The sequence below is a fragment of the Xenopus tropicalis genome, chromosome 8, assembly GCF_000004195.4.
Source record: "Xenopus tropicalis strain Nigerian chromosome 8, UCB_Xtro_10.0, whole genome shotgun sequence".
Taxonomy (NCBI): Eukaryota; Metazoa; Chordata; class Amphibia; order Anura; family Pipidae; genus Xenopus; species Xenopus tropicalis.
This window is the reverse complement of record NC_030684.2, coordinates 139,090,012-139,115,183: the sequence shown is the minus strand read 5'-3', so window position 1 is coordinate 139,115,183 and position 25,172 is coordinate 139,090,012. Positions and strand designations below refer to the sequence as shown.

Genomic DNA, 25,172 nt, shown 5'->3' with positions numbered 1-25,172 from the left:
ATCTCACTGCCGGTATAGGAATGTGCCTTGCTTTTTACTATACAGAGCTTTATTTGTTATACAGACCTTTCATGAAAGAGTTAAAAGCGAGGCCAAATCCAATGCTGGCAGTGTTTATATGCCATCTTGCTCCCTTCCCATTGTTCTGCTGATCGGCTGCTGGGGGGAGGGGAGGGGATATCACTCCAACTTGCAGCGCAGCAGTAAAGTGTGCCTGAGTCTGAGCTTTCAGAAGGAGCCAGCGCTACACATTAGAACTGCTTTCAGCTAACCTATTGTTTCTCCTACTCCCATGTAACTGGAGGAGTCCCAAGCCGGACTTGGATTTCTTACTATTGAGTGCTATTCTGATACCTACTGGGAGCTGCTATCTTGCTCCCTTCCCATTGTTCTGCTGATCGGCTGCTGGGGGGAGGGGAGGGGATATCACTCCAACTTGCAGCACAGCAGTAAAGTGTGCCTGAGTCTGAGCTTTCAGAAGGAGCCAGCGCTACACATTAGAACTGCTTTCAGCTAACCTATTGTTTCTCCTACTCCCATGTAACTGGAGGAGTCCCAAGCCGGACTTGGATTTCTTACTATTGAGTGCTATTCTGATACCTACTGGGAGCTGCTATCTTGCTCCCTTCCCATTGTTCTGCTGATCGGCTGCTGGGGGGAGGGGAGGGGATATCACTCCAACTTGCAGCACAGCAGTAAAGTGTGCCTGAGTCTGAGCTTTCAGAAGGAGCCAGCGCTACACATTAGAACTGCTTTCAGCTAACCTATTGTTTCTCCTACTCCCATGTAACTGGAGGAGTCCCAAGCCGGACTTGGATTTCTTACTATTGAGTGCTATTCTGATACCTACTGGGATCTGCTGATCAGCTGCTGGGGGTGAGGAAGGAGGATATCACTCCAACTTGCAGCGCAGCAAGTGTGAGTGAAGTTTATCAGAAGACAGGTCACATGGCTGTGGCACCTTGGGAAATGAAGAATGTCGGAAGCCACATTTTTGCCAGATAACGTTGCAAAGGACTCACTCATATAACATATATCCCACTAGTTTAGAATCATTATAGGAATCATTTACAACTTACTTGTTACTGGCCCTTCCACAGGCCCATTGTTTTATTTGGATGTGACTGACACACAATCAATGGAGGGAAAAAGTCATCACATTAGGAGGCACATTATAAAAGTTCTCTTTTTTTTTGCCAGTCTCTGATTTTATTGTTCTCACAAAAATACGCTGTTTTTGAGAGGTATAGAAATAACATAACAAATGGAATTTTCTTTGAGTTCTTTGGGATCATTTCCCAGAATTCATTGTGTGTATTTGCATAAGACTGGAGTGGTCTCCTCAACCCTAATGAGTTATTTGTGGATCCCCACTCCTGGCTCTACCTAAGCTGATCAGCTATTATCCCGGCTTCTGCTTTAAAGGGTAACTAAACCCTGCTGTGCTGCACTGCTCAACCAAACGTTACTTGGCTGTTGCTTGACTACAAATCCCGGTATAATGTAACATATAATGAAGGGTGAGGCATGCTGGGAGCTGTAGTCCAGTAACATCAGAGTTGTATTCTTAAAGCAATTTTGCACAATAAAACTTTCCCCCATTAAAATGCAAGAAATCCCCCAATGAGAATCCCAGCTGATGTGAGTAAATCCGGCTCCCTGTTCTCTGTTCCTGCAATTGGAGTTGGGAGCAATAAGCACAGTTTCCCAGCACTGAACAAGTCTGTCCCTTTATCCCCATGTCTGATTCCTGTGCCATATAATGAGGGGAAAATGACATAATTATCTCTATATGTAAGGTACCAGCAAGGGGTCTGACACAGTGCTGGGAATCAGCATTCTCATTGGTCAGTTATTTTGCATTTATAATGAAATTTTTGATCACTAGAATTCTCATTGGTGAATTTTCTTGCATCTATCATTACATTTTTTGGAAACTTTTACAGCAAAACTAGGGGGCGCAGTGGGATAGTGTTATGGTAGGATTTACAATAAATATAAATAATATAATAATTTAATAATATATATATATCAAATATAATAATAATATAATATAAATATTAAATAAATAAATGTGATTTATCGTTGCTTTCATTGATTTTTAATTGGCATTCCATTACAGGAGCGATGTACAGTTATGTATCAAAATTTCAGATATTTCATTACATTTACTTATATGGCTTTAATTACTGAAAAGTTGTTTTTTTTCTTATTGCAGCACTTTTTATAGGAAAATCAGGTAAGAATCCACTTTTTTTTTATTTAACCTGTTGACAGTTAGTAATAAAGTTATTTACAACTGCAGTCACACACACTTTCAAGGGGAAGTTAATCCCATCATTCTTTTCTATCTCACACATCTTCAAGGGGAAGTTAATTCCATCATTGTTTTCTATTTCACCCAGTTTCAAAGGGAAGTTAATCCCATCATTGTTTTCTATTTCACCCAGTTTCAAGGGGAAGTTAATCCCATCATTGTTTTCTATTTCACCCAGTTTCAAAGGGAAGTTAATCCCATCATTGTTTTCTATTTCACCCAGTTTCAAGGGGAAGTTAATCCCATCATTGTTTTCTATTTCACCCAGTTTCAAAGGGAAGTTAATCCCCTCATAGTTTTCTATCTCACACATCTTCAAGGGGAAGTTAATCCCATCATTGTTTTCTATTTCACCCAGTTTCAAAGGGAAGTTAATCCCATCATTGTTTTCTATTTCACCCAGTTTCAAAGGGAAGTTAATCCCCTCATAGTTTTCTATCTCACACATCTTCAAGGGGAAGTTAATCCCATCATTGTTTTCTATCTCACACATCTTCAAGGGGAAGTTAATCCCATCATTGTTTTCTATTTCACACACTTTCAAAGGGAAGTTAATCCCATCATTGTTTTCTATTTCACACACTTTCAAGGGGAAGTTAATCCCATCATTGTTTTCTATTTCACACACTTTCAAAGGGAAGTTAATCCCATCATTGTTTTCTATCTCACACATCTTCAAGGGGAAGTTAATCCTATCATAGAACTTTCACAAAAATTCTCAAATTTTCCAAAAGGTTTAACATTTCCCATAAAATAACACAAAATTCAACATTTTCACATGATCAACTTACAGATTAGTGTGACTATTAAAAAATACATAAGTGATTGAATTTTATTTTTAATAAATCTACCCCTAAATGTGTCCATATTAGTGCATATTAGCTCATATTATTTTGATCAAATCCTGGGGAAAATGCTGCATTTTGGGTTCTACAAAAAATGGCAATTTTGTGCATTTCACATAAAAGTCCTTATTGAGCTCTATAGTGTTCAGCTCTAGGGACCAAGGAATGTCTTTGTTTTCTTTTTTAGGATCTGAAATAAAACCTGTTATCCATTTATATCCCAACTGGGCCACCGTATTCATGTATGAACCAGTCACACTGGCATGTAACGTGACTCGTGTGGTGGAAAGAAATCTGAATTATTCTTGGTACAAAAACAACCGAAGGATTGCTCAAGAGAAGACCTTGGAAATCATGGCAGCCAAGTTAAAAGACAGTGGGAATTACCAGTGCCGGGCCGGTACCAGTGATAAAAGTGACTCCGTTAGACTGATCGTTAGTAAAGGTGAGTTTCTAATAATTCAAACACAAAACAATTTCATTCTTGACATTAATTGTATTAGAATATTCCTTAATATCCTATCTGTTTGAAGCCTTAAGATTGGTTTATTAAGAAGTAGCTGCAAATCCAAAAAATTTTGCTCACTATTAACCCTTATACCCCCCCCCCAGAATGAATACGTAACCAACAGACAGTTTATATTATGTTAAGTGGCCTATTAAAGAATCTCCCCAAACTGGAATGTATATATCAGTAAATATTGCCCTTTTACATCCTTTCCCTTGAGCCGCCATTTTGTGATGGGCTGTGTGCCCCCTCAGAGATCAGCTGACAGGAAGTGATGCAGCTCTAACTGTAACAGGAAGTAGTGTGGGAGCAAAAGCCAGAACTCTGCCCATTCATTGGCTGATGTGGCCAATACCATAGGGGCAGATTCATTAATGCTCTTATTCATATGAGAGTTTCTGAAACTTGAATGCTCAACATAAAGGGCAAAAAACAAAAGCAAATGTAAAAATTCAGCATCTTAAAACTGGCAAGTTCATATAGAAGCCAATGGGATTTGCCCAAGCAAGTTTTTTTTGGAAGTACTGGATGGGGACTGGATAAGGAACTCAAAGCTCTGGCTACTACAGTGGGTACCACTGTGTACTTTTCCCACTTACCACTCACTTAATAGACAGAGGAGAGCATATACTGTATAATGTAGCTTTCACATACCTAACCTGGTCCTACTTTACCTTCCCCAACGTAGATCTCTATGTCCCACAGATTAGGAACCTGTATGATATAAGCTTATATAGAGTTTAGAACAACCGCTTCCTTTTTTGCCTTAAAAAGGCACAATTTACCCCTAGTCTAGTTATGGACTTAGTTAATATACCATCCCAGTTGGCAACATAATGTTGCTTTCCTCTTAGGCAATGGTTTACCTTACTATGGCAAGTCTTGCCTGGGGAAGTAACCCCACACTGTCCCTCCACAATGGAGCACAGGGCTACTTATCTATCTCCTCTATCTATCTCACATTACTATAGGATGCTATCCCATCACTAGAAGCCCCCATTGATATGAGCCTGTGTTTATGTGCATTCTCAGGGGTTAAACACATACTGTAATCACTTTTTGGTCTGCATGTAGGGGGTGGACTGAAAGGATGCCCCAAGTTATGGCAATTCCCCATTATAGGGTGAATAAGTGTTAATAATAATTATTAGAAGTAATGTGTTATTTTACAGTTATTTTTACTGGTTATAGAATAAAAGTGTAATACCAACCCCGGCCACTAGAGGATAGAGAGTATAGAGGACTATAAAAAGGGGACTATATAGGAGAGTATAAAAAGGGGTGACACGCCCAAGCCAGGGTTCTTTCCGGTGTATAAATAGACAGAAAGGGCTTCCCATGTAGTTAGGCAACCTAGTATGGGTAGCATGGACCCCAACGAGGAGGTAGGGGCTTAAGAGCCATGGCTAAGTCACAGCCAGGAAGTGAGAGTCAGTGTAGGGACCTGGGGGAAGAGCCTTTGACAGGAATACAGAATGCCTATCCAGAGTAGGGCAGGGGGGTACTAGGAGAGTACTGGACTGCCAGGACCGGAAGGTGGTGCAAAAATTCCCTAAGGTTGGAACTAGTCTGTGTAAGTTGGTAATGTAGTGAGCTCTTGGATTGTACGCCTACCTGAAATATGTCTGGAAATGACTGTTCTGCAACCTGGCTTGGATGTGAATGTTCCCCCTGGGCTGTAATAAAGAACTGTTGAGTGAATTATCCTGTGTCGGTGTGAATCGAATGTGTACTTGTGCTACAAGCATGTCCTCGACTTTGAAGAAGATAGACCTAGAACCAACCCACAGCCAATCAGAGAGTTAGTATAATCATTGAGTCAGCCTTTTGAAATGTATATAGTTCAAATCCATTTAATAAAAACAAAATGTATAAATGCTTCTCCTAACAAATTCATCATTCCAGTGTCTTTTATTTTAGGAAAGGTTATCTTGCAGGTACCCCCAAGAATTAATAAAGGGGATACCCTGCTTCTGAGATGTCACAGCCGGCCCAAAGATAATGCAAGAAACGCTCTGTTCTACAAGGGCAACATGTCTGTACAACACTTGGGTGCGGATTCTGTTCTGCGTCTTGAAGAAGTAGATGGAGATGCAACTGGCTCATACCGATGCTCAATAATGATTGGTCTCCAAATCTATCTGTCTAATGAAGAATTCATTTCTGTCACAGGTAATGTAGTGTATGCTTATAGTAAATTAGCCCTTCTATTACCACAAGCTACACCATATTTTACCCAGGATGAGACTGTATCCTTCAGGGCTGAGCCCTCGCTTTGTATGGAGGCCAGGTAGATATGTGTTGTATTGCTCAATAAATGGGCACCAGTGGTTCTTAACCTTGAAACCATGAACTGTTTATTTACACAGCCACTTAGGAGTAATTACAGCACAGAATAGGTAGGTAGTAGCATCTCACAGCATAGGCAGTACTTACAAGCAATAGTCACAATAACCCTTTAGCTGCAGGGCACAATGGGTTAACTCCCAGCTTTCAGGTATATGCTTCCAGTGGAACCTGGGTGATCACTATCTAACCCTAGGTCTGTACACTGGTAACCCTACTCTGGGCAGTATTATACCCGGGATTATAATCCCTCTACTATTCCTGGTTGGAGCAAATGCTGCTCACTAAATAGCCCTGCCTGTCTGCCACACCTAGTGTGACCTATAACAGGAGCTGCCTATTCTATCTGGACGTACCTATTCCCAGATTCCACAGTATCTCTCTGCTTGCTTGCTCAGGCAGAGAGCTTCACAAAATGGCCTCCAGCCTCATGGCTGCTCAGCCTTTTATATCACAGTGCCACCTTATGGCCAAACCGTGGAACTGCACAAGGGGTCATGCTATGACCCAGGAACAAGGGACTTACTTCCCATTACATTGAGGACACTTCATAGCTGTCCAAATACTAGGGGACCCAGAGTTAGAAAGGGTACAATTTACCAGTTCCCTACAGTAGCTTTTGGCAAGAAATTGATACCTTTATGGTAGCTTGCCTGAGCATCCATATAAATGCTGTCTAGAAATTACTCCTTAGTCTGGGGTGGGTGTGGGCACTCTGGTCCCTCATGGAACACTATGGAACCTGTTGATTCTCCTTCTTCACCATCTGAAGATCAGATGCTTGTTATATTCAGTACCCAGGCCCCATGTTTATTTTCAGCTACAAATATATAATAACAGTTACCTGCAAGCACTGCAGCTATATGCAACTGCATGTATCCAGTCATAACCAGAACAAGTATAATGGAACATTCTGACTTGGGAATAAGAAAAAAAAAAACTTTTTGACTCCTCCCACTACTTAAAAATCTTTGGGCATCATTTAATCTAAATTAACCAAACTGGAATATATATCAGTAAATATTGCCCTTTTACATGCTTTCCCTTGAGCCGCCATTTTGTGCTGGGCTGTGTGCTCCCTCAGAGATCAGCTGACAGGAAGTGATGTAGCTCTAACTGTAACAGGAAGTAGTGTGGGAGCAAAAGGCAGAACTCTGCCCATTCATTGGCTGATGGGGCCTACCATGTACAGTATGTGTGCCTTGGCTTGTTTGTGTGCACTGTGACTCCTATGATCCCAGGGGGCGGCCCTTAGTACTTAAAATGGCAGTTTCCTATTTAGGATTACCCAATGGCACATACTACTAAAAAGTATATTTATATGAAAATGGTTTATTTAGATGAAGCAGGGTTTTACATATGAGCTGTTTATGAAATATATTATTATAGAGACCGACATTGTTTAGCGTTGCATCATTGGGAAATACAATTAATTGTAATAAAATGTCTATCAATCTAATTCACATGCCATGTTTGTATCTGCAGAAGAGAGACTCAAACCCCTGATCTCCCTCTCACCACAGTGGGGCACAATACTCACGGATGACTTTGTCATTTTAACCTGCAATGCGGCTTCTGCAGCTAGAGGGACAAGGACATATTCCTGGTACAAAAATGGCAACTGGATAAGTGGAAATCAGCAAAGTCTGGAAATAGAGAATGCGGAAGTGACAGACAGGGGGGATTACCAGTGCCAGGCCGGTGCCAGCCAGAGAAGTGCCCCGGTTACCCTGGATGTGAGGAATGGTGAGCGAATCAATTAGCTTCTGCCCTTAGAACTTTCTGTGTATTTTAATATAAATGAATATCAATAAAAGAATTTCGTCTTAAGGGTATATAATGTTGTTTGCCTAGTCAGATCTTCTAACTGCTTGTGAGAGACGCCCATTAGCGATGAGTAGTGATGGGTGAAATGTTTCGCCAGGCATGGATTCGTGGCGAATTTCCGAGTTTCGCCATTGGCAGATGAAAAAATTCTCTGCGGAAAAATTTGCTGCACATTTAAAAATTGTCGCCAGCGTCAAAATAGAATAGTCACGTGACGAAATAATAGCCGCGGGCGGCAAAAGAATAGCCGTGGGCGACAAAATAATAGCTGCACGACAAAGTAATAGCCGTGGGCGACGAAATAATAGCTGTGTGACAAAATAACAGCCGCGGGCGACAAAATAATAGCCGCGCGACGAAATAACAGCCTTGGGCGACGAAATAATAGCCGCGCGACAAAATAACAGCCGCGGGCAATGAAATAATAGCCGCGCGACGAAATAATAGCCGCGGGTGACAAAATAATAGCCGCAGGTGATGAAACAATAGCCGCATAACAAAATAATAGCTGCGGGCGACAATTTTTTTTTGTCGCATGACATTTTCGCAGTTTTGCAAATTTTTCGCAGTTTCGCGGATCTTTTGAATGATCACTAGCGATGAGTGAATCTGTCCCATTTCATTTCACCAAAAAATTGGCAAAACTGCTGAAAAATTTGCAATTCGGCTAAAAATTGTGGCTAACTTTTTTGTTTTTCGATGCTGTGATTTATTTGATTTATTTGACTTATTTGACGCGGCTAGTGATGTGCAAAATTATTTGCCAGGCATGGATTTGTGACGAATTTATGCGTTTTGGCATTGGTTGATTTTTTTTCGCGAAGCAGGCAACAAAATTTGCAAAGCGAAACAGAACAGATTCGCTCATCACTAGTGATCATTCAAAAGATCCGCAAAACTGCGAGAGAAAGTTTTTGGAGAGAAAAATTCTGTGGCGGGAAAGGAAAAATGCTTTGATAAGCTGCATTGTTAGAAAAACATTTTTCATTCTGGAGAAAAGTCATGAAAAGCTTTAGTTTCTGGAGAAACTTTCAAAAATGTGAAAAAATCAGCCAAAGACAATATTTTTATAATATTTTAGTGTCTTTTAAAAAAATCTGCCCCTAAGTAGTGATAAGTGAAATTTTTTGCCAGGTATAAATTCACAGCGAAATTCCACAATTTGCCATTGCCTTCACACCGCAGGGCCCCCCACCCTTGCAACCCCCTACCCGAGTGCACGTAAATGAAGCTTACCTGCAGCACCTTAGCATAGGGAGACCAGAGGATCAGTGGAGCACCCTGCGGGGATAAGGTCTGGGCCGCCGGGGGCCCAGTATGACCCTGTCCCCAAAATCTCGAATGTTGAGGTCCATACAGTAGAATAGCCATTTGATATTTATCAAGGGACAAGATAAAATGATATCAAATCTAGGAAAATTCATCAATTCAAATGCGTTGTATTTTTGTGGGGCCACAAATAAAAATGGTGTAAAATTAGGGGATGTTAAATTGAGGCTTCGCTGTATTTCAATGAAATCAGACATGAAATGAGCTCAGCTTGTCACTAGACGTGACCACTAGTGATGGGCGAAATGTTTCGCCAGGCATGGATTCGCGGCGAATTTCCGCGTTTCGCCATTGGCGGATTGTTTTGCGAAATGGATTAAAAATTTTGCAGTGGAAAAATTTGCCGCACGTCCAAAAATTGTCGCTGGCTAGTAGCGGGCGTCAAAAGAATAGGCGTGCGACGAAATATTAGCCGCGGGCAACGAAATAATAGCCATGCGATGAAATAATAGCGTGCGACAAAATAATAGCCGCGGGCAACGAAACAATAGCCGCGGGCGACGAAACAATAAGCGCGCGACAAAATAATAGCCGCGGGCGACGAAACAATAGCTGCACGACAAAATAATAGCCGCGGACGAAATTTTTTTTGTCGCACGACATTTTCGCCGTTTCGCGGATATTTTGAAAGATTCGTGAATTTTTCGGCGAAGCGAAACGGAACAGATCACTAGTGACCACTACTTTTTCCTCACTCTGTGAATTTTTGGCACCAAACAGAATATTTATATATCCCCTATGTCTGTTTCTAAGTTGCTGAAAATGATTCAAAATGGAGGTCCAATAGAGGCAGTTAAGCATAATGTTTAATAAAAACTCATTACTTTATACTATGTTGATGACTTTTGGAAGATAATGGGGCTGATTTACTAATCCACGAATCCGAATCCCGAATGGGAAAAAAATCAGATTGGAAACAAACATTTTGCGCATTCAGACACCTTCGATCCGTTCGTGGATTAGTAAATCGGCCCCAATGTCTATGATTTCTTTCCTTCTGTTCTCGTACAAATTCTCCTACCTCCCCGCAGAGAAATTTTGGAAAAAAATTACCCAGATCTTGCCAAATATTACTTTGGTAATTCATCAAAATGTTGACTTTGTAAAATGAACTATTTTTAAAAAAAAATACAGTAGTTAATTTTAATTAGATTTGCTCATCCTTTTTTTATAAGTAAACACAGCCCAAAATGCCTGCTTACTATTTCTGTTTATATCTATATAGCCCTATCTTGCTGTAGAGCTCGTATACAATCCCAAATTGCTAAAATGGGCTCCATTGTCAACCCATGAATTTTGGGGGGAAATATTGCATTTTGGGCATAAAAGCACTTTGCACTCTGTTTCTAAATAAGCCCCCTTATTTGTTTTATCATTTTTTTCACTCAAAAGGTACTTTTATAGCAGTAAATAAATATAAATATACATCCACTGACTGTATGCTTGTTTTCTAATGAATCAAACATTCAGCAGTTGGTTGAATACTTTAGGACAGGGGTCCCCAACCTTTCTTACTTGTGAGCCACAGTCGAATATAAAAAGACTTGGAGAGCAACACAAGCACCATAAAAGTTAATGGAGGTGCCAAATAAGGGCTGTGATTGGCTATTAGGCAGCCTCTATGCACCCTATCAGCTTACAGGGGCTTTATTTGGTAGGAAATCTTGTTTTTATTCAACCAAAACTTGCCCCCAAGTCAGGAATTCAAAAATAACTGCCTGGTTTGGGGGCACTGAGAGCAACACCCAAGGGGTTGGGGAGCAACATGTTGCCCTGAGCCACTGGTTGGGTATCACTGCTTTAGGAGACACCTCTTTAACTGAATATTTATTGTTCGTTCCTATCCCATGGTTTTCTTTTCAGATTTCGTTATTCTACAAGCGCCCCCTTCTGTCTATGAAGGAGACTCCCTGACTTTGAATTGTTACAGCCTCCCTGGATATAACGGAAGAAATACGGTATTTTACAGAGACAATTCTACATTGGAAACACAACCTACAGACTCGTATTTACGGATAGGGACGGTGAACTGGAATACATCGGGCACGTATAGATGCGCCAAAGAAGTGAATTATTACGATTATTTTTATCATTCTTATGGCTTTTATACCCATAGTGCCGAAGTCATTATTTCAGTTTCAGGTAAGAACATTTGGAGACCAATGTTACATTAAGGGGCACATTTACTAAAATTAGTTTTTTTCTGGCTTTGAAAGTCGTATAAACTCAATATGGTCTAAATTCAAATTAAACCTGATCATTGTTGTATTTATAAAATGGCACAATAATGCTTGAATTGTTTGTACAAAAATTTCGAGTTTACATTCAAAAATTCTGAATTTTTTGAGTTGAAAGTATTGTTAAAACGCGAAAAGTTTGAGTTTTATCAGTCGTCCGTTTCCATGGATCCTCTATATTTTTCCCAAGCAGGAAGTGCTCCAGCAGCCATTTTAGGAGCAGTGGCACTCATTCTTGGAAAACAAGTTTCAATTGAAACTGGGTGAAACTGAAAACAATGAGGAGATTAAGTTCCCCTTAAAAACATGTGAAACCGAAAAAAATTAGGGATTAAGTTTCCCTTAAAGCTGGGGGTGAAACTGAAAACAATGAGGGGATTAATTTGTCCTTGAAAATGTGTCACTGACCATTCAAGTTTTTCCAAAATGATCTAGATTTATCAATTGAAAATGATTTCAAAAATGAAATTACAAAATAATTCAACAACTGTAACCGGGCAGGCTTCTATAGAAATGTGTTTTCAACATTACAACTATTTCATTTTTTGAGATCTAAACAAAAGGGCACATTTTACAATGTTTTTTTTCCATTACTTTATGGGGCACATTTACTAAGCAATTTTGAGTCTGATTTTTTCTTACTAATTTTGAGATTTACTAATGGGTTTTCACCAGAACACAATTTTTTCATTTTTTGAAAATAACTCCCATAATGCATGATTTATTAATGTTTAGTTAACTTTTTTGGTCAAATAAAAATTTGGTAGGTTTCATCTGTCGGGTACCATTAAGTCCTATAGGGGCTTAGTATAGTAGGAATAGAATCGAATAGTCAGTGACAGCCTGTCCTTGGCACATTTATAAGGGAAAGGTAAACACGTTGTTTTCTATTTTACACACTTTCAAGGGGGAGTTAATTACACAGTTTCAAGGGAAATTTAATCCTCTCATTGTTTTCTATTTCACCCAGTTTCAGGGGGAAGTTAATCCCATCATTGTTTTCTATTTCACCCAGTTTCAAGGGGAAATGAATTCCATCATTGTTTTCTATTTCACCCAGTTTCAAGGGGAAATGAATTCCATCATTGTTTTCTATTTCACCCAGTTTCAAGGGGAAATGAATTCCATCATTGTTTTCTATTTCACCCAGTTTCAAGGGGAGATTAATTCCCTCATTGTTTTCTATTTCACACAGTTTCAAGGGGAGATTAATTCCATCATTGTTTTCTATTTCACCCAGTTTCAAGTGAAAGTTAAACACATTATTGTTTCCCAACAATAGTGCTGGAGCATTTCCTATTTGGGAAAAATAAAGAGGTTTCATGGAAACGAGCGTCCATTTAAACTCAAATTTTTTTCGTTTGCTGCAATCAAGTTTAGTTAATTACTTAAATGACTTAAACATTTTGAAATTAATTTGAGTTGATTTGTTATCGTTCTTTCCTAACATTTTTCCAAAATAAAAATAAATGAAAAAAAATGTTCAAAACTAGTGATGAGCGAATCTGTCCCAGTTCGCTTCACCGGAAAATGCACAAAACGACAAAAAAATTTGTGAAGCAGCAAAAACTCTGCAAAACGCCATTGTCAAGCAAATTTTTTGTCTTTTTTTGTTGTGCGTGTCTATTTTTTTTGCCTATTTTTGATGCAGCCGCACATATTTTGACGCGGCCACATCTAGTTTAGACGCAACTGCATCTATTTTGACGTGACCGCAACTTTTTTTTGTTGTGAGACAAATTTTTTTGTGGCGGTTTTTCACTGAAGTTTCGCAAAACAGTTCGCGAATGCTGAAATTTGGAAATTCGTTGCAAATCCATGCCTGCTGAAAAAATTTGCTCATCACTGTTCAAAACTTTTCACTGTGAATGAGTGAATTTAGGGCAGAGTTTGAGCTTTTGGCCCAAAGGTAGTGATGATTGAATCTGCTGAAAAATTTGAGAACCAGCGAAAAATTGGCAAAATGCGGCTACCTCATGATTTTTTGAGACGCGTGACTTTTTTTAATGCCACCTCAACTTTTTTGCAGTGACCGTGGCTTTTATGATGCAACAATTTCCTCACTTGGATAATTTTTGCGACATTTTGTGGTGATTCCATTTCTGCCAAAAAAAAACTTTGAGTAGCTCATCACTACTCAATGTTTTTTCATGATCAAAACTGGTGGACAATAGTGATGAGCACATTTTTTCGCCAGACATGGATTCGTAGCGAATTTCCGCATTTCGACTTTGGTGAATTATTTCACAAAACTTCCTCAGAAATTCGCTGTGAAAAAAATTGCTGCGTCAAAATGGGCGTGGTTGAATGAAAAATAGGTGCGGTCACAGCAAAATAGGAGCATGCGACAAAAAAAGACACACACAACATAAAAATTGAGCAACAAACATGTTTTGTGGATTTTTCACCGTTTCGTAAATTTTTCGGCAAAGCGAAACGGGACAGATTCACTCATCACTAGTAGACACTTTTTGGAGAAATAAATTCTGGGGCAGGAAAGGAAAAATGATTTGATAAGCTGCCTTGTTTGAAAAACATTTTTTGATTCTGGAGAAAAGTCACAAAAAGCTTTAGTCTGTCTGGAGAAACTTTAAAAAATGTGAAAAAATGAGTCAGTTGGAAAAAGACAATATTGTATCAGAAAGTTTAGTGTCTTTTAAAAAATCTGCCCCTGAGTGATGAGTGAATTTTTTTTGCCAGGCATGGATTTGCAGCGAAATTCCACAATTTGCCGTTGGCGAATTGTTTAGTGAAACTTTTACGAAATTTTGCCACAAAAATTTCCTGTACTGTAAAAAGTCAATCATGGCGACAAAGTCACGCAATACCTGCGTTTCATGAATTTTTCCCATGATTGACTTTTTACTGTATCGCAAAATTTTGTAGAAGTTTCACGAAACAATTCACCAATGGCAAATTGCGGAATTTCACTGCGAATCCATGCCTGGCAAAAAAATTCACTCAAAAAAAATCACTGCCCCTAAAGCACAAATACTAAACCTATTTTATGGCAGCCAATCAGTGGTCCCCAACCAGGGTCAGACTGGGGAATGCAGGGCCCACCGGCTTCTTCCTCAGGGGCCCCTGCACCTCCCAATGGCCCTGCTGTGGCCTTCTCACAAAGGGCGACCTTCACAGCACAGGGCCCCCCACCCATCCAACCCCCTCTCCAAGCACATCTCTAATGTTGAGAACCACCCAGTAGAACAGCCATTTGATATTTATCAGCGGACAAGATAAAATTATATCAAATCTAGGGAAATTAATTGTGCATTGTATTTTTGTGGGACCACAAACAAAAATGGTGTAAAATTAGGGGTTGTTAAATTGAGGCTTCACTGTATTTCATTGACATGTAGCCTGATTTACATGGGTGGATAAATATTATAGATGCTTAAAACAAGGTAACAATAATACATTCATGCTGCATTATAATTGCATCTATATAACAACAAATAAGCCTTGTGGTTCAGTTTTGATTCTTTTTCTTTTAGAGCTTTTCACTCTCCCACAAATAACAGTGAGTTCAGATCTGGTGATAGAAGGAGATCACATGACCATAACATGTGACACAGAGCTCCGCCCACACAGAGAGACTACAGAGCTGCAGTTTGCTTTCTACAGAAATGGGCACCATGTGCAGGGATTCAGTTTATCCAACCAATATGGAGTCCCCTCAGCTCAGCTGGAGGATTCTGGGAATTATACCTGTGAGGTACAAACTCCAACCGGCAGTGTGAGGAAGAGGAGCAATATAGTAGTTATTCAGATACAGAGTGAGTATACAAAATATAATGTTGATACTACCAATCTATACTACCACACTCTTCAAAATGGGTGTTGGTCTTGGAGATGTCTCAACTATAAAAAGCTACAGCAGGCGGGATTAACCTGTGAGACCAACGGGTTGGTCGATAGACACCTTTCTAATAACAATGAAAGCAATAATAAATACACCAGCCTATGACAAATCTGCCATACAATAAAATAATAATAGAAAGCTTTCAAAATGCCCTTTCCAGTGGACTTACTGCCTTACTGATAATGAAATATATGCCCAGTAGCGATGAGCAAATGTGTCCCATTTCGCTCCCCAGAAAATTAACAAAACTACAGAAAAATTTGCGAAACGGTAAAAAATTTGCGAAACGCATGTGCTGTGCAACTTTTTTTACTCAACCGCCCATTTTGCTGCGACCGTGTCTATTTTGGCGCAAGCTCACCCAATTTGGCGTAACCGCTCCTATTTTGATGCGCAACCAAATTTTTCGCCCACAAATTATCACTAAAGTTTTGCAAAAAATGGTGATGGTGAAATGTGGAAATGAACTGCGAATCCAGGCCGGCCGAAATAATTCGCCCATCACTAATGCCCAGTGGTAAATAGTTAGGGGCACCATATTAGGTTTTCTTGATTTGGGTGGAGAGGCAACTTTATGATCATAAATAGTAATGAATGAATCTGTGCCATTTCTCTCCCCAGAAAATTCACAAAACTACCGAAAAATTTGCAAAACGGTGAAAAATTTGCGAAACGCATGTGTTGTGCAACATTTTTTACTCAACCTCCCATTTTGCTGCGACCACGTCTATTTTGATGCAACCTCACCCAATTTTCCGTAACCGCTCCTAATTTGATGCGCAACCGATTTTTTCGCAATAAATTTTCGCAAAACAATTCGCCAATGGTGACAAAATTCACTCTTCACTAATGCCCAATGGTAAATAGTTAGGGGCACCATATTGGGTTTCCTTGATTTGGGTGGAGAGGCAACTTTATGATCATAAATAGTGATGAGTGAATCTGTCCCGTTTTGCTTCAGTGAAAAATTTGCAAATCTTTTGAAAGATTCGCGAAATGGCGAAAAATTTGCAAATCGGGGAAAATGTTGTGCTTCAAAATAAATTTCTTCTGATGAGAGAGACAATTCTTTTTGGCGAGAGACAATTCTTTTGATGCGAGAGACAATCCTTTTGATGTGAGAGACAATTCTTCTGAGAGAGACAATTCTTTTTGGCGACAGACAATTCTTTTGATGCAAGAGACAATTCTTTTGATGCGAGAGACAATTCTTTTTGGCGAGAGACAATTCTTCTGATGAGACAGTTCTTTTTGGCAAGAGACAATTCTTCTGATGAGAGAGGCAATTATTTTTGGTGAGAGACAGTTCTTTTGATGTGAGAGACAATTCTTCTGATGAGAGAGACAGTTCTTTTTGGCAAGAGACAATTCTTTTGATGCAAGAGACAATTCTTCTGATGCAAGAGACAGTTCTTTTTGGCAAGAGACAATTTTTTTGATGCGAGAGACAATTCTTCTGATGAGAGACACAGTTCTTTTTGGCGAGAGACAATTTTTTTTTATGCAAGAGACAAATCTTCTGATGAGAGAGACAGTTCTTTTTGGCAAGAGACAATTTTTTTGATGCGAGAGACAATTCTTCTGATGAGAGAGACAGTTCTTTTTGGCGAGAGACAATTCTTTTGATGTGAGAGACAATTCTTCTGATGAGAGACACAATTTTTTTTGGCGAGAGACAATTCTTTTGATGCGAGAGACAATTCTTTTTGGCAAGCGACAATTCTTCTGATGAGAGAGACAATTCTTTTTGGCAAGAGACAATTCTTTTGATGAGAAAGACAATTCTTTTTGGCAAGAGACAATTCTTTTGATGAGAGAGACAATTCTTTTTGGCAAGAGACAATTCTTCTGATGAGAGAGACAATTCTTCTGATGAGAGAGACAATTCTTTTGATGAGAGAGACAATTCTTCTGATGAGAGAGACAATTCTTTTGATGCGAGAGACAATTCTTTTTGGCAAGCGACAATTCTTCTGATGAGAGAGACAATTCTTTTTGGCAAGAGACAATTCTTCTGATGAGAGAGACAATTCTTTTGATGAGAGAGACAATTCTTCTGATGAGAGAGACAATTCTTTTGATGCAAGAGACAATTCTTTTTGGCAAGCGACAATTCTTCTGATGAGAGAGACAATTCTTTTTGGCAAGAGACAATTCTTTTGACGAGAGAGACAATTCTTTTTGGCAAGAGACAATTCTTTTGATGAGAGAGACAATTCTTTTTGGCAAGAGACAATTCTTTTGATGAGAGAGACAATTCTTTTTGGCAAGAGACAATTCTTTTTGGCAAGAGACAATTCTTCTGATGAGAGAGACAATTCTTCTGATGAGAGAGACAATTCTTCTGATGAGAGAGACAATTCTTTTGATGAGAGAGACAATTCTTCTGATGAGAGAGACAATTCTTTTGATGCGAGAGACAATTCTTTTGATGCACGACAATACATTTGACGCTTGCTACAAATCGTTTTGACGAAGGCAACAATTTTTGGACGCGGAACAAATTTTTCTGCCCATTTGGCAAAAAAATCCGCCAATGGCGAAACGCTGAAATTTGCCGCGAATCTATGCCTGCCGAACTTTTTCACCCGTCACTAATCATAAACGTGTAACTAAACACCCTGCTTTTGTTGAACCTAGTTGTTCAACATGATTCAAATGAATAGGAGAGTACCCTGCTGTGAGTAGAACACAGGCACAACCTTCTATGGATGGACAGGAGCACTACCCTTTACTATATAGCTCAGCTATCCCAGCTGTTGGTTAGAAGTAAAAATAAGCCAAATTCGGGAATTAGTATATATATATATTTAGGTGGTTAATTTGGCATTCTAGTTACTGACTTCTCTCTTGTCTCTACACTATTTGTTCATTGGAGGATGTTTGCTTCCCACATAAGTTTATAATATCTTATTATGTTCCTAACAGGGAGACACTGGGTGCAACTGGTACCAAGACTCACCTGGGCATTCCTAGGCACAACTGTAATGGTGGTTATTGTAATGGCGGCTGTTATTGTTACACTGAAGTTCAGGCACAAAATCTTTTCATTCCCAGCCACTATTAACCCTTCCCTGCCAAACACAGGTAAGTGAGTTTGTTTATGTTGCTCCACTTACTGTTATCAATTTTTTATGATTACGGATATTTGTTCAGTTAAACTGTGGGTATCAGCGCACATAGAATTTACTCATTGTTTTTACTTTGTTCTTTTATGCCCAGGTAGTGAAATTTCTGCATCAGTACAGTAAGTATTTAAGGTACATTTAAAGAGATACTGTCATGATATTTATGGGGCACTTTATATCTCTAAATGACACTGTTACACAGCAAATAATTCCCTCTGCCATTTAACCTTTTATTCTTGAACCAACAAATGTATTTGTAGCTGTAATATTGGTGTTTAGGTGCCATCTCAGTGCATTGTGCCTGAGTCTGAGCTTTCAGCCAGCGCTACACATTAGAACTGCTTTCAGCTAACCTATTGTTTCTCCTACTCCCATGTAACTGGAGGAGTCCCAAGCCGGACTTGGATTTCTTACTATTGAGTGCTATTCTGATACCTACTGGGAGCTGCTATCTTGCTCCCTTCCCATTGTTCTGCTGATCAGCTGCTGGGGGTGAGGGGAGGGGGGGTATCACTCCAACTTGCAGCGCAGCAGTAAAGTGTGTCTGAGTCTGAGCTTTCAGAAGGAACCAGCGCTACACATCAGAACTGTTTTCAGCTAACCTATTGTTTCTCCTACTCCCATGTAACTGGAGGAGTCCCAACCCGGACTTGGATTTCTTACTATTGAGTGCTATTCTGATACCTACTGGGAGCTGCTATCTTGCTCCCTTCCCATTGTTCTGCTGATCGGCTGCTGGGGGTGAGGGGGGGATATCACTCCAACTTGCAGCGCAGCAGTAAAGTGTGCCTGAGTCTGAGCTTTCAGCCAGCGCTACACATTAGAACTGCTTTCAGCTAACCTATTGTTTCTCCTACTCCCATGTAACTGGAGGAGTCCCAAGCCGGACTTGGATTTCTTACTATTGAGTGCTATTCTGATACCTACTGGGAGCTGCTATCTTGCTCCCTTCCCATTGTTCTGCTGATCAGCTGCTGGGGGTGAAGGGAGGGGATATCACTCCAACTTGCAGCGCAGCAGTAAAGCGTGTCTACTAATTATTGCTGTTAAAAATAACTTTATATTCTGTATTTAAAATGTTGAGTGGGATTCACAATTACAGGCCTCGCCAGGGAGCGACACAGACATTGCAAATTATCGAAGTTCATGCAGAGAACCCATTGGGTAAGGCAATCAATGTCTTTATGGGGCATAGTTATCTATTTTCAAGATGGCTACTCTTTTCGCCAAAATTTGCAAAACGCGATGAATTTCTGCGTTTCGGCATTGGCGGATTGTTTTGTGAAATATGTGTCAAAATTCGCTGAGTGTCAAGATATTGTCACGCATGTAAAAAAAATGACACAACGTTTTTGCCATTCCACAAATTTTTCTCGGTTTCGCAAATCTTTCAAAAGATTCGCGAAACTGAGAAAAATTCACGAAATGGCAATTTTTTTGGCTAAGCAAAACGGGACAGATTCTCTCCTCACTAGCCATGGGCTTTCATTCAGATGTTTTATTTTCCTTAACAAATCGAGATTATTTGAGTTTTCTCCAATCAAGGAGAAAACCCAATCCCAAATAATAATTGGTGACTAGCGAATCCGTCCCGTTTCGTTTTACCAAAAAATTCACAAAAACAGCGGAAAATTTGCAACGCGCAACTTTTTTTTACATAACTGCCACTTTTTTGATGCAGCCGCAATTTTTGGACACAACCGTAAATTTTCCACAGTAAAATTTTGCCGGGAATTTTGTGAAATGTAGGATTCCGATGCGAATTCATGCCTGCCGAAATTTTTTTTATCACTTATAATGATAAATTTTCCCATAACCTTATGTGAAATAATAAAAATCAGGGGTCCCCAAACTTTTTTTTTACCCCTGAGCCACTTTCAAATGTAAAAAGTGTTGGGGAGTCACACAAACATTAAAAAAGTTGAACTATTTGGAAGCCCCATGTGGATCTCCAGCTTCAGGAGACTCTTTTTTGGAAGTAAACGTGTGTCTTTATGCCTCCATAAAGGGGGTGGGGTTAGGAAATATGAGGCTTGAAAGCCACTAGTTGGGGATCACTTGGTTGGACAGATGTACTGTAAGTAGGCAAACTTTTAGTTCTCTTTGTGTCTCCGCCTCTTTGTTCTCTCAGGAGCAGATCCCAGACTCCCCCCTGGAGAAGACATCATGTACGCCTACATCGATTTCAGCTTTGCAAGGAAAGGTCAGTTGTTTTCATGCACAGTTGGACTCGTAGCCCAGTTGAGCGACCACATTCTAAGAAGTCACTTGAGATACGTAAAGGAGCAGTTCAGTGTAAAAATAAAAATGGGTAAAATAGACAAACTATAGTCTATAGACTCTAGAATATAGTTAGTTGGGCAAAAATGTAATCTATAAAGGCTGGAGTGGGCAGATGTCTAACATAATAGCCAGAACACTACTTCCTGCTTTCAGCTCTATAACCTCTTAGTTAATCAGTGACTTTAGGGGGGGCACATTGGTTACTGACTGCTAACAGCTTAGAGAGCTGTAAAGCAGAAAGTAGTGTTCAGGCTATTATGTTAGACATCTGCCCACTCCAGCCTTTTTTTTTACATTTTTGCCTAACTAAATATATTGAAAACATTTTTTATTTTGCACAGTCTGTCTATTTTACAGTTTCATATTTACACCAAACTGTTCCTTTAATGCTGTAGGGTTGAAAACCTGGTTCCATTTTCCATGACAATGGCAGCGTCAATGTAGTGCCCTCTCTATACCACCCCCTACTACCTATCCGGCTGCAAAATCCACACTTTTTTGGGGTTGAAAAGGCCGCAGCCAGTTTATTTACAAACCATAAAAACCTTGACATCATTATCAATATCATAATTTAACCCTAACATGCCAACATCATTGAATTACTTCACAATTTAATAACAAAATAGCCCTAAGCCGCTGAAGGCTGGAATTTAGCGGGAGCTATTCCTGCCCCCAGCCACATTTGGGGCCCTGAGGCTAGCCATCCCCTTTAATCTTGCAACCACACCCCCTCCCATTGGCCAATGGCCAAAATTCCCTAGCATCCGGCCTAACCACCACCTCTGTCCTAGCTGTGACTATCTCTCCCCACCGTCTTTCTATTAAACTGCCCTGTTCCCTCCATTAATGTAGGGTATGTAATGTAGTAATGTAAGGTAAAATGGTGCCTTCCCCTTTAGCCCAGCCTATGTTGGAGAGGAACCCTCACGCCCCTTGGCCAATCAGGTTATTAGTAGCCCTTTTCCCCTGCCCTTAACAAGTAGATCTCTTCCCGGGCTTTTCATAACCCCCATCCCTCAACCCATTCCTTCCTCAGTCCTGGGGCTTCTAAACTGTTTGTAAGACTGATAGTAAAGCCGCTGTTAGCCAATAGGAACATAGGATATCTTGAGATACGTTATGGAACTCAAGTCAGCAGCTATAGACAGGGTTGTCCAATCACATCCTTAATATTTACTCCATATTGTATCCTTTGTGTATGTTTTTTCCCATAGTCGATCGAGGAAATACCACAGTGAATGTAAGTACCGAGGAACTTAACATAAACTTGGACTAATATCATCACTATTGAATGGGCCTATACACCCTTTTTGCTTGTTGAGTAGAAATAATATGGGATAAATGCATAGTTATGTTACTTTTGCTTCTTTACTTTCCACAAGGTGGCACTGACTCTGTTGGCAGTTTTAACTTGCCTCAGCTGCCATTTGTTACTGTAGGTTAATGGAGGGAAAGCTATGTCATTGTTATTGAATAACACTTATATAGATTGCTTACCTTTACATTAACTTTTAATATGATGTAGAGAATGCTATTCTGAAACAATTTGCAATTGGTCTTCTTTTTGTATTATTCGAGGTTTTTTAATTATCTAGCTTTTTGTTCAGCAGCTCTCCAGTTTGTATTTAAGCAGCTATCTGGTTGCTAGGGTCCATTTTAACCTAGCAACCAGGCAGTGGTTTAAAAGAAAGACTGGAATATAAATAGGGGAGGGCCTGAATAGAAAGATAAGTAATAAAAAGTAACAATAACAATAAAACTGGAGCCTCACAGAGCAATAGTTGTTTGGCTGCCGGGGTCAGTGACCCCCATTTGAAAGCTGCAAAGAGGCAAAAGAGGAAGGCAGATAATTTGAAAATCGATGAAAAATAAAAAATAAAGACCAATTGAAAAGCTGCTAAGAATAATCCATTCTATAACATACTAAAGGTTAACCAGAAGTTTAACCCCCCATGTCTGCTGTATTATAGTTAAGCCACTGACTCCACAGTTATTCATCTTTATTCTTTCCATTTATACTAGATATCAGGCTAGAATTATAAAAAAACAAGATAAATAAATGAATCCAATTTCATTATGTGATGCAGAATGTGCATAGTCTGTACAGTGTTTATGGGGCCAACCTTTTTTCATGGGAAACCACCAAATATATATATATTTTCCCCTATATATTCCAGCAATATTATTATTTATTTCCCCTTTATATTGACATTCTGGGTGTGTGAAGTGTTAAATGATACCAAATGCAAAGTAACGTTGTATTCTATATGCAGTCACATTGCTATGTCAGTTTTCTGGTGACTTATACAGGAGAAAGACTCAGTTATATACTCCGGGGTTAGAAGAAATGAAGCTCAGGGGGCCCCTAATGAAGAAACACCCGATATTGAAGACTTCTATCTGAGAGCTTGAGGTCAATGAGTGGATTGTCAGCTGAATATCTAACGGATCCAACCAATGTTACAACCTGGAGCTTCAACTGTGGATCATATGGATCATGATTGTGTAGCATCAAGATGGCAGACCTCTTAATTCCCATAATGCACCACTTTCCCCATCAATACAATTCCTTGCATTTTGAGACATTCACGTTGGGATGTAAAAGTAACCAGAAGCATTAACATTTTTATACTCAAACTGAATTGCAAGTGAGAGCAGGCAAGCTCTATGGGACCCTTGTCCATAGAGATTACCACCCAGTATATGTGCCGAAACATTGGTTTCTTGTCCCTGCCCCTAGTAACGCCCCCTTGTTTGCAAATGTGATGCCAATAAAGCTTGACTTGACCTGTGAATGGATAGGGGTTTATCATAACACCCACACACCAGCACCAAAGCCCTATCCTCTGGGGGGGGACGGTGTGTAGGATGTTGCTCCTTTTCTCCCAGAAGGTAAAAGGCTCTTTATTATAAACTAAACCATAATACAATCCTTTCCCTATGTTATATCTCAAACCCCCATCCTATCAACAGTGCTGGGTCAAGCAAATGATGCACCCAAGGCAAGTTGCCGATCCCACCCACACTCCCCCTGTGCACTTACAAGAGAGAGTATTGGTAATGGTATTCCCCAGGACCCTGAACTAGGCACAGAAAGATAGAGGAGGTACTGTACATAGATAGCAACCCCCCAGCATTGCCTCCTAGACCCATGCCTCGTCTGCCTACCCCTAGCTCCAAGCCTTCTTATCAATCTTGTCCTACACCTACAATTCCCTCAACGTCCTTCCTTCCACTTTCTAGCACCATCCAGGCTATTTTCTTGCAAGAGATGGAATCCCCATCTTACCTAAAGGAAAGCAAGAATTGTAATAAGACCTAACAATATGGAGAAAATCATAGAAACCCCATGGGTGCAATGATCCTTTCATAGGATCCCTTCTATGTAGGGTTACAAAGCTGCACGTCTTCAGACTTCTATACAAAGGGCAAATTCCAGAAGAAGTTCTAAGAGAGAAAAAACAACTGCTAAAAAAGTAATGAATACTGATTCATATATCTAATATTTCATTGTAAGAATATGGCTTCCTTTTGAAGAGCATTATGGACTTCCTTCCTAGTTTGGTGTTGATGGGAACCAACTCTTCAAGTTTTGGTTCTTCATCTTTCTTACTCTTTGCTTAACTTGTTCCTTTTCTTTACACTTATAGTTTTTATTTGTTTTACACATTATAAAGTACAACAACAGTCAACAAAACCAGCATAAAAGTTTATGGCAACAGAACATAGAGCCTGAGGGTGAAGAGTTTGCAGCTAGTTTGCCACCAGTCTAAGTGTTTTCATGAAGCTTTTGTAAGAGATTTGCTCAAAAGGAGATGAATAGGTCCAGCCATAAGGTCAGTTTATATAGCAGAATGCATGAACCATATGATTGAGATTTATTTCACAGCAGGATTAAGGTTAACACTGACCCAAGGGGCACAAATACATTTGATTTCTCTGGGCAACCTCAGGCTTCACACTTGGGCTTGATCAGTAGAAGAGCTTTATTCACCAGGGATATCCAAGCTGGAACTATGGGCCCCTGTTCACCAATCCACTTGGTTATCAGCATAACAATAAGGAGAACTAAACATTCTACGTAACCAACAGATAACTGTATACAGAATAATGTACCCCCTATTGCAAACAATAAGGATATTTAAGTCATTGAGGAGTTCTATGAATGAATAAAGGCATAAGGCAAAAGGCCGACTGATTTTATACAGGTCATGGAACCCCAAGGTGATTTCTAATATCTGTATATTTTACAATAGGGGGTACATTAGTTAATATAATATATATATATTAGTGAGTCATGTGACACAAATTACATCACTAAGCACTAATTATAACTGATGACTAGTGATGAGTGAATTTTTTCACCAGGCATGGACTTGCAGCGAATTTCTGCATCTCGCCATTGGTGAATTGTTTCGTGAAACTTCTGTAAAAATTCGCCGCGGAAAAATTCATTGCACAGATTTTTTTTGTTGCCTTCAAAAAGGACG

General features: G+C 39.7%; 1 protein-coding gene across 1 annotated transcript; it reads left to right on the top strand.

Moving 5' to 3' along the window:
• Positions 1-889: 889 nt before the first annotated feature.
• On the top strand, positions 890-23,477 carry LOC100494132 (Fc receptor-like protein 6). Its single transcript, XM_031891509.1, has 13 exons — positions 890-918; positions 2,219-2,239; positions 3,350-3,607; positions 5,591-5,842; positions 7,502-7,762; positions 11,036-11,314; positions 14,904-15,185; positions 18,200-18,358; positions 18,494-18,518; positions 19,502-19,563; positions 20,531-20,602; positions 21,897-21,922; positions 22,993-23,477. Exons 3-13 carry the CDS (start codon positions 3,403-3,405, stop codon positions 23,092-23,094), a joined length of 1,725 nt encoding a protein of 574 aa, XP_031747369.1. The 5' UTR covers positions 890-918; positions 2,219-2,239; positions 3,350-3,402; the 3' UTR covers positions 23,095-23,477.
• Positions 23,478-25,172: the final 1,695 nt, after the last annotated feature.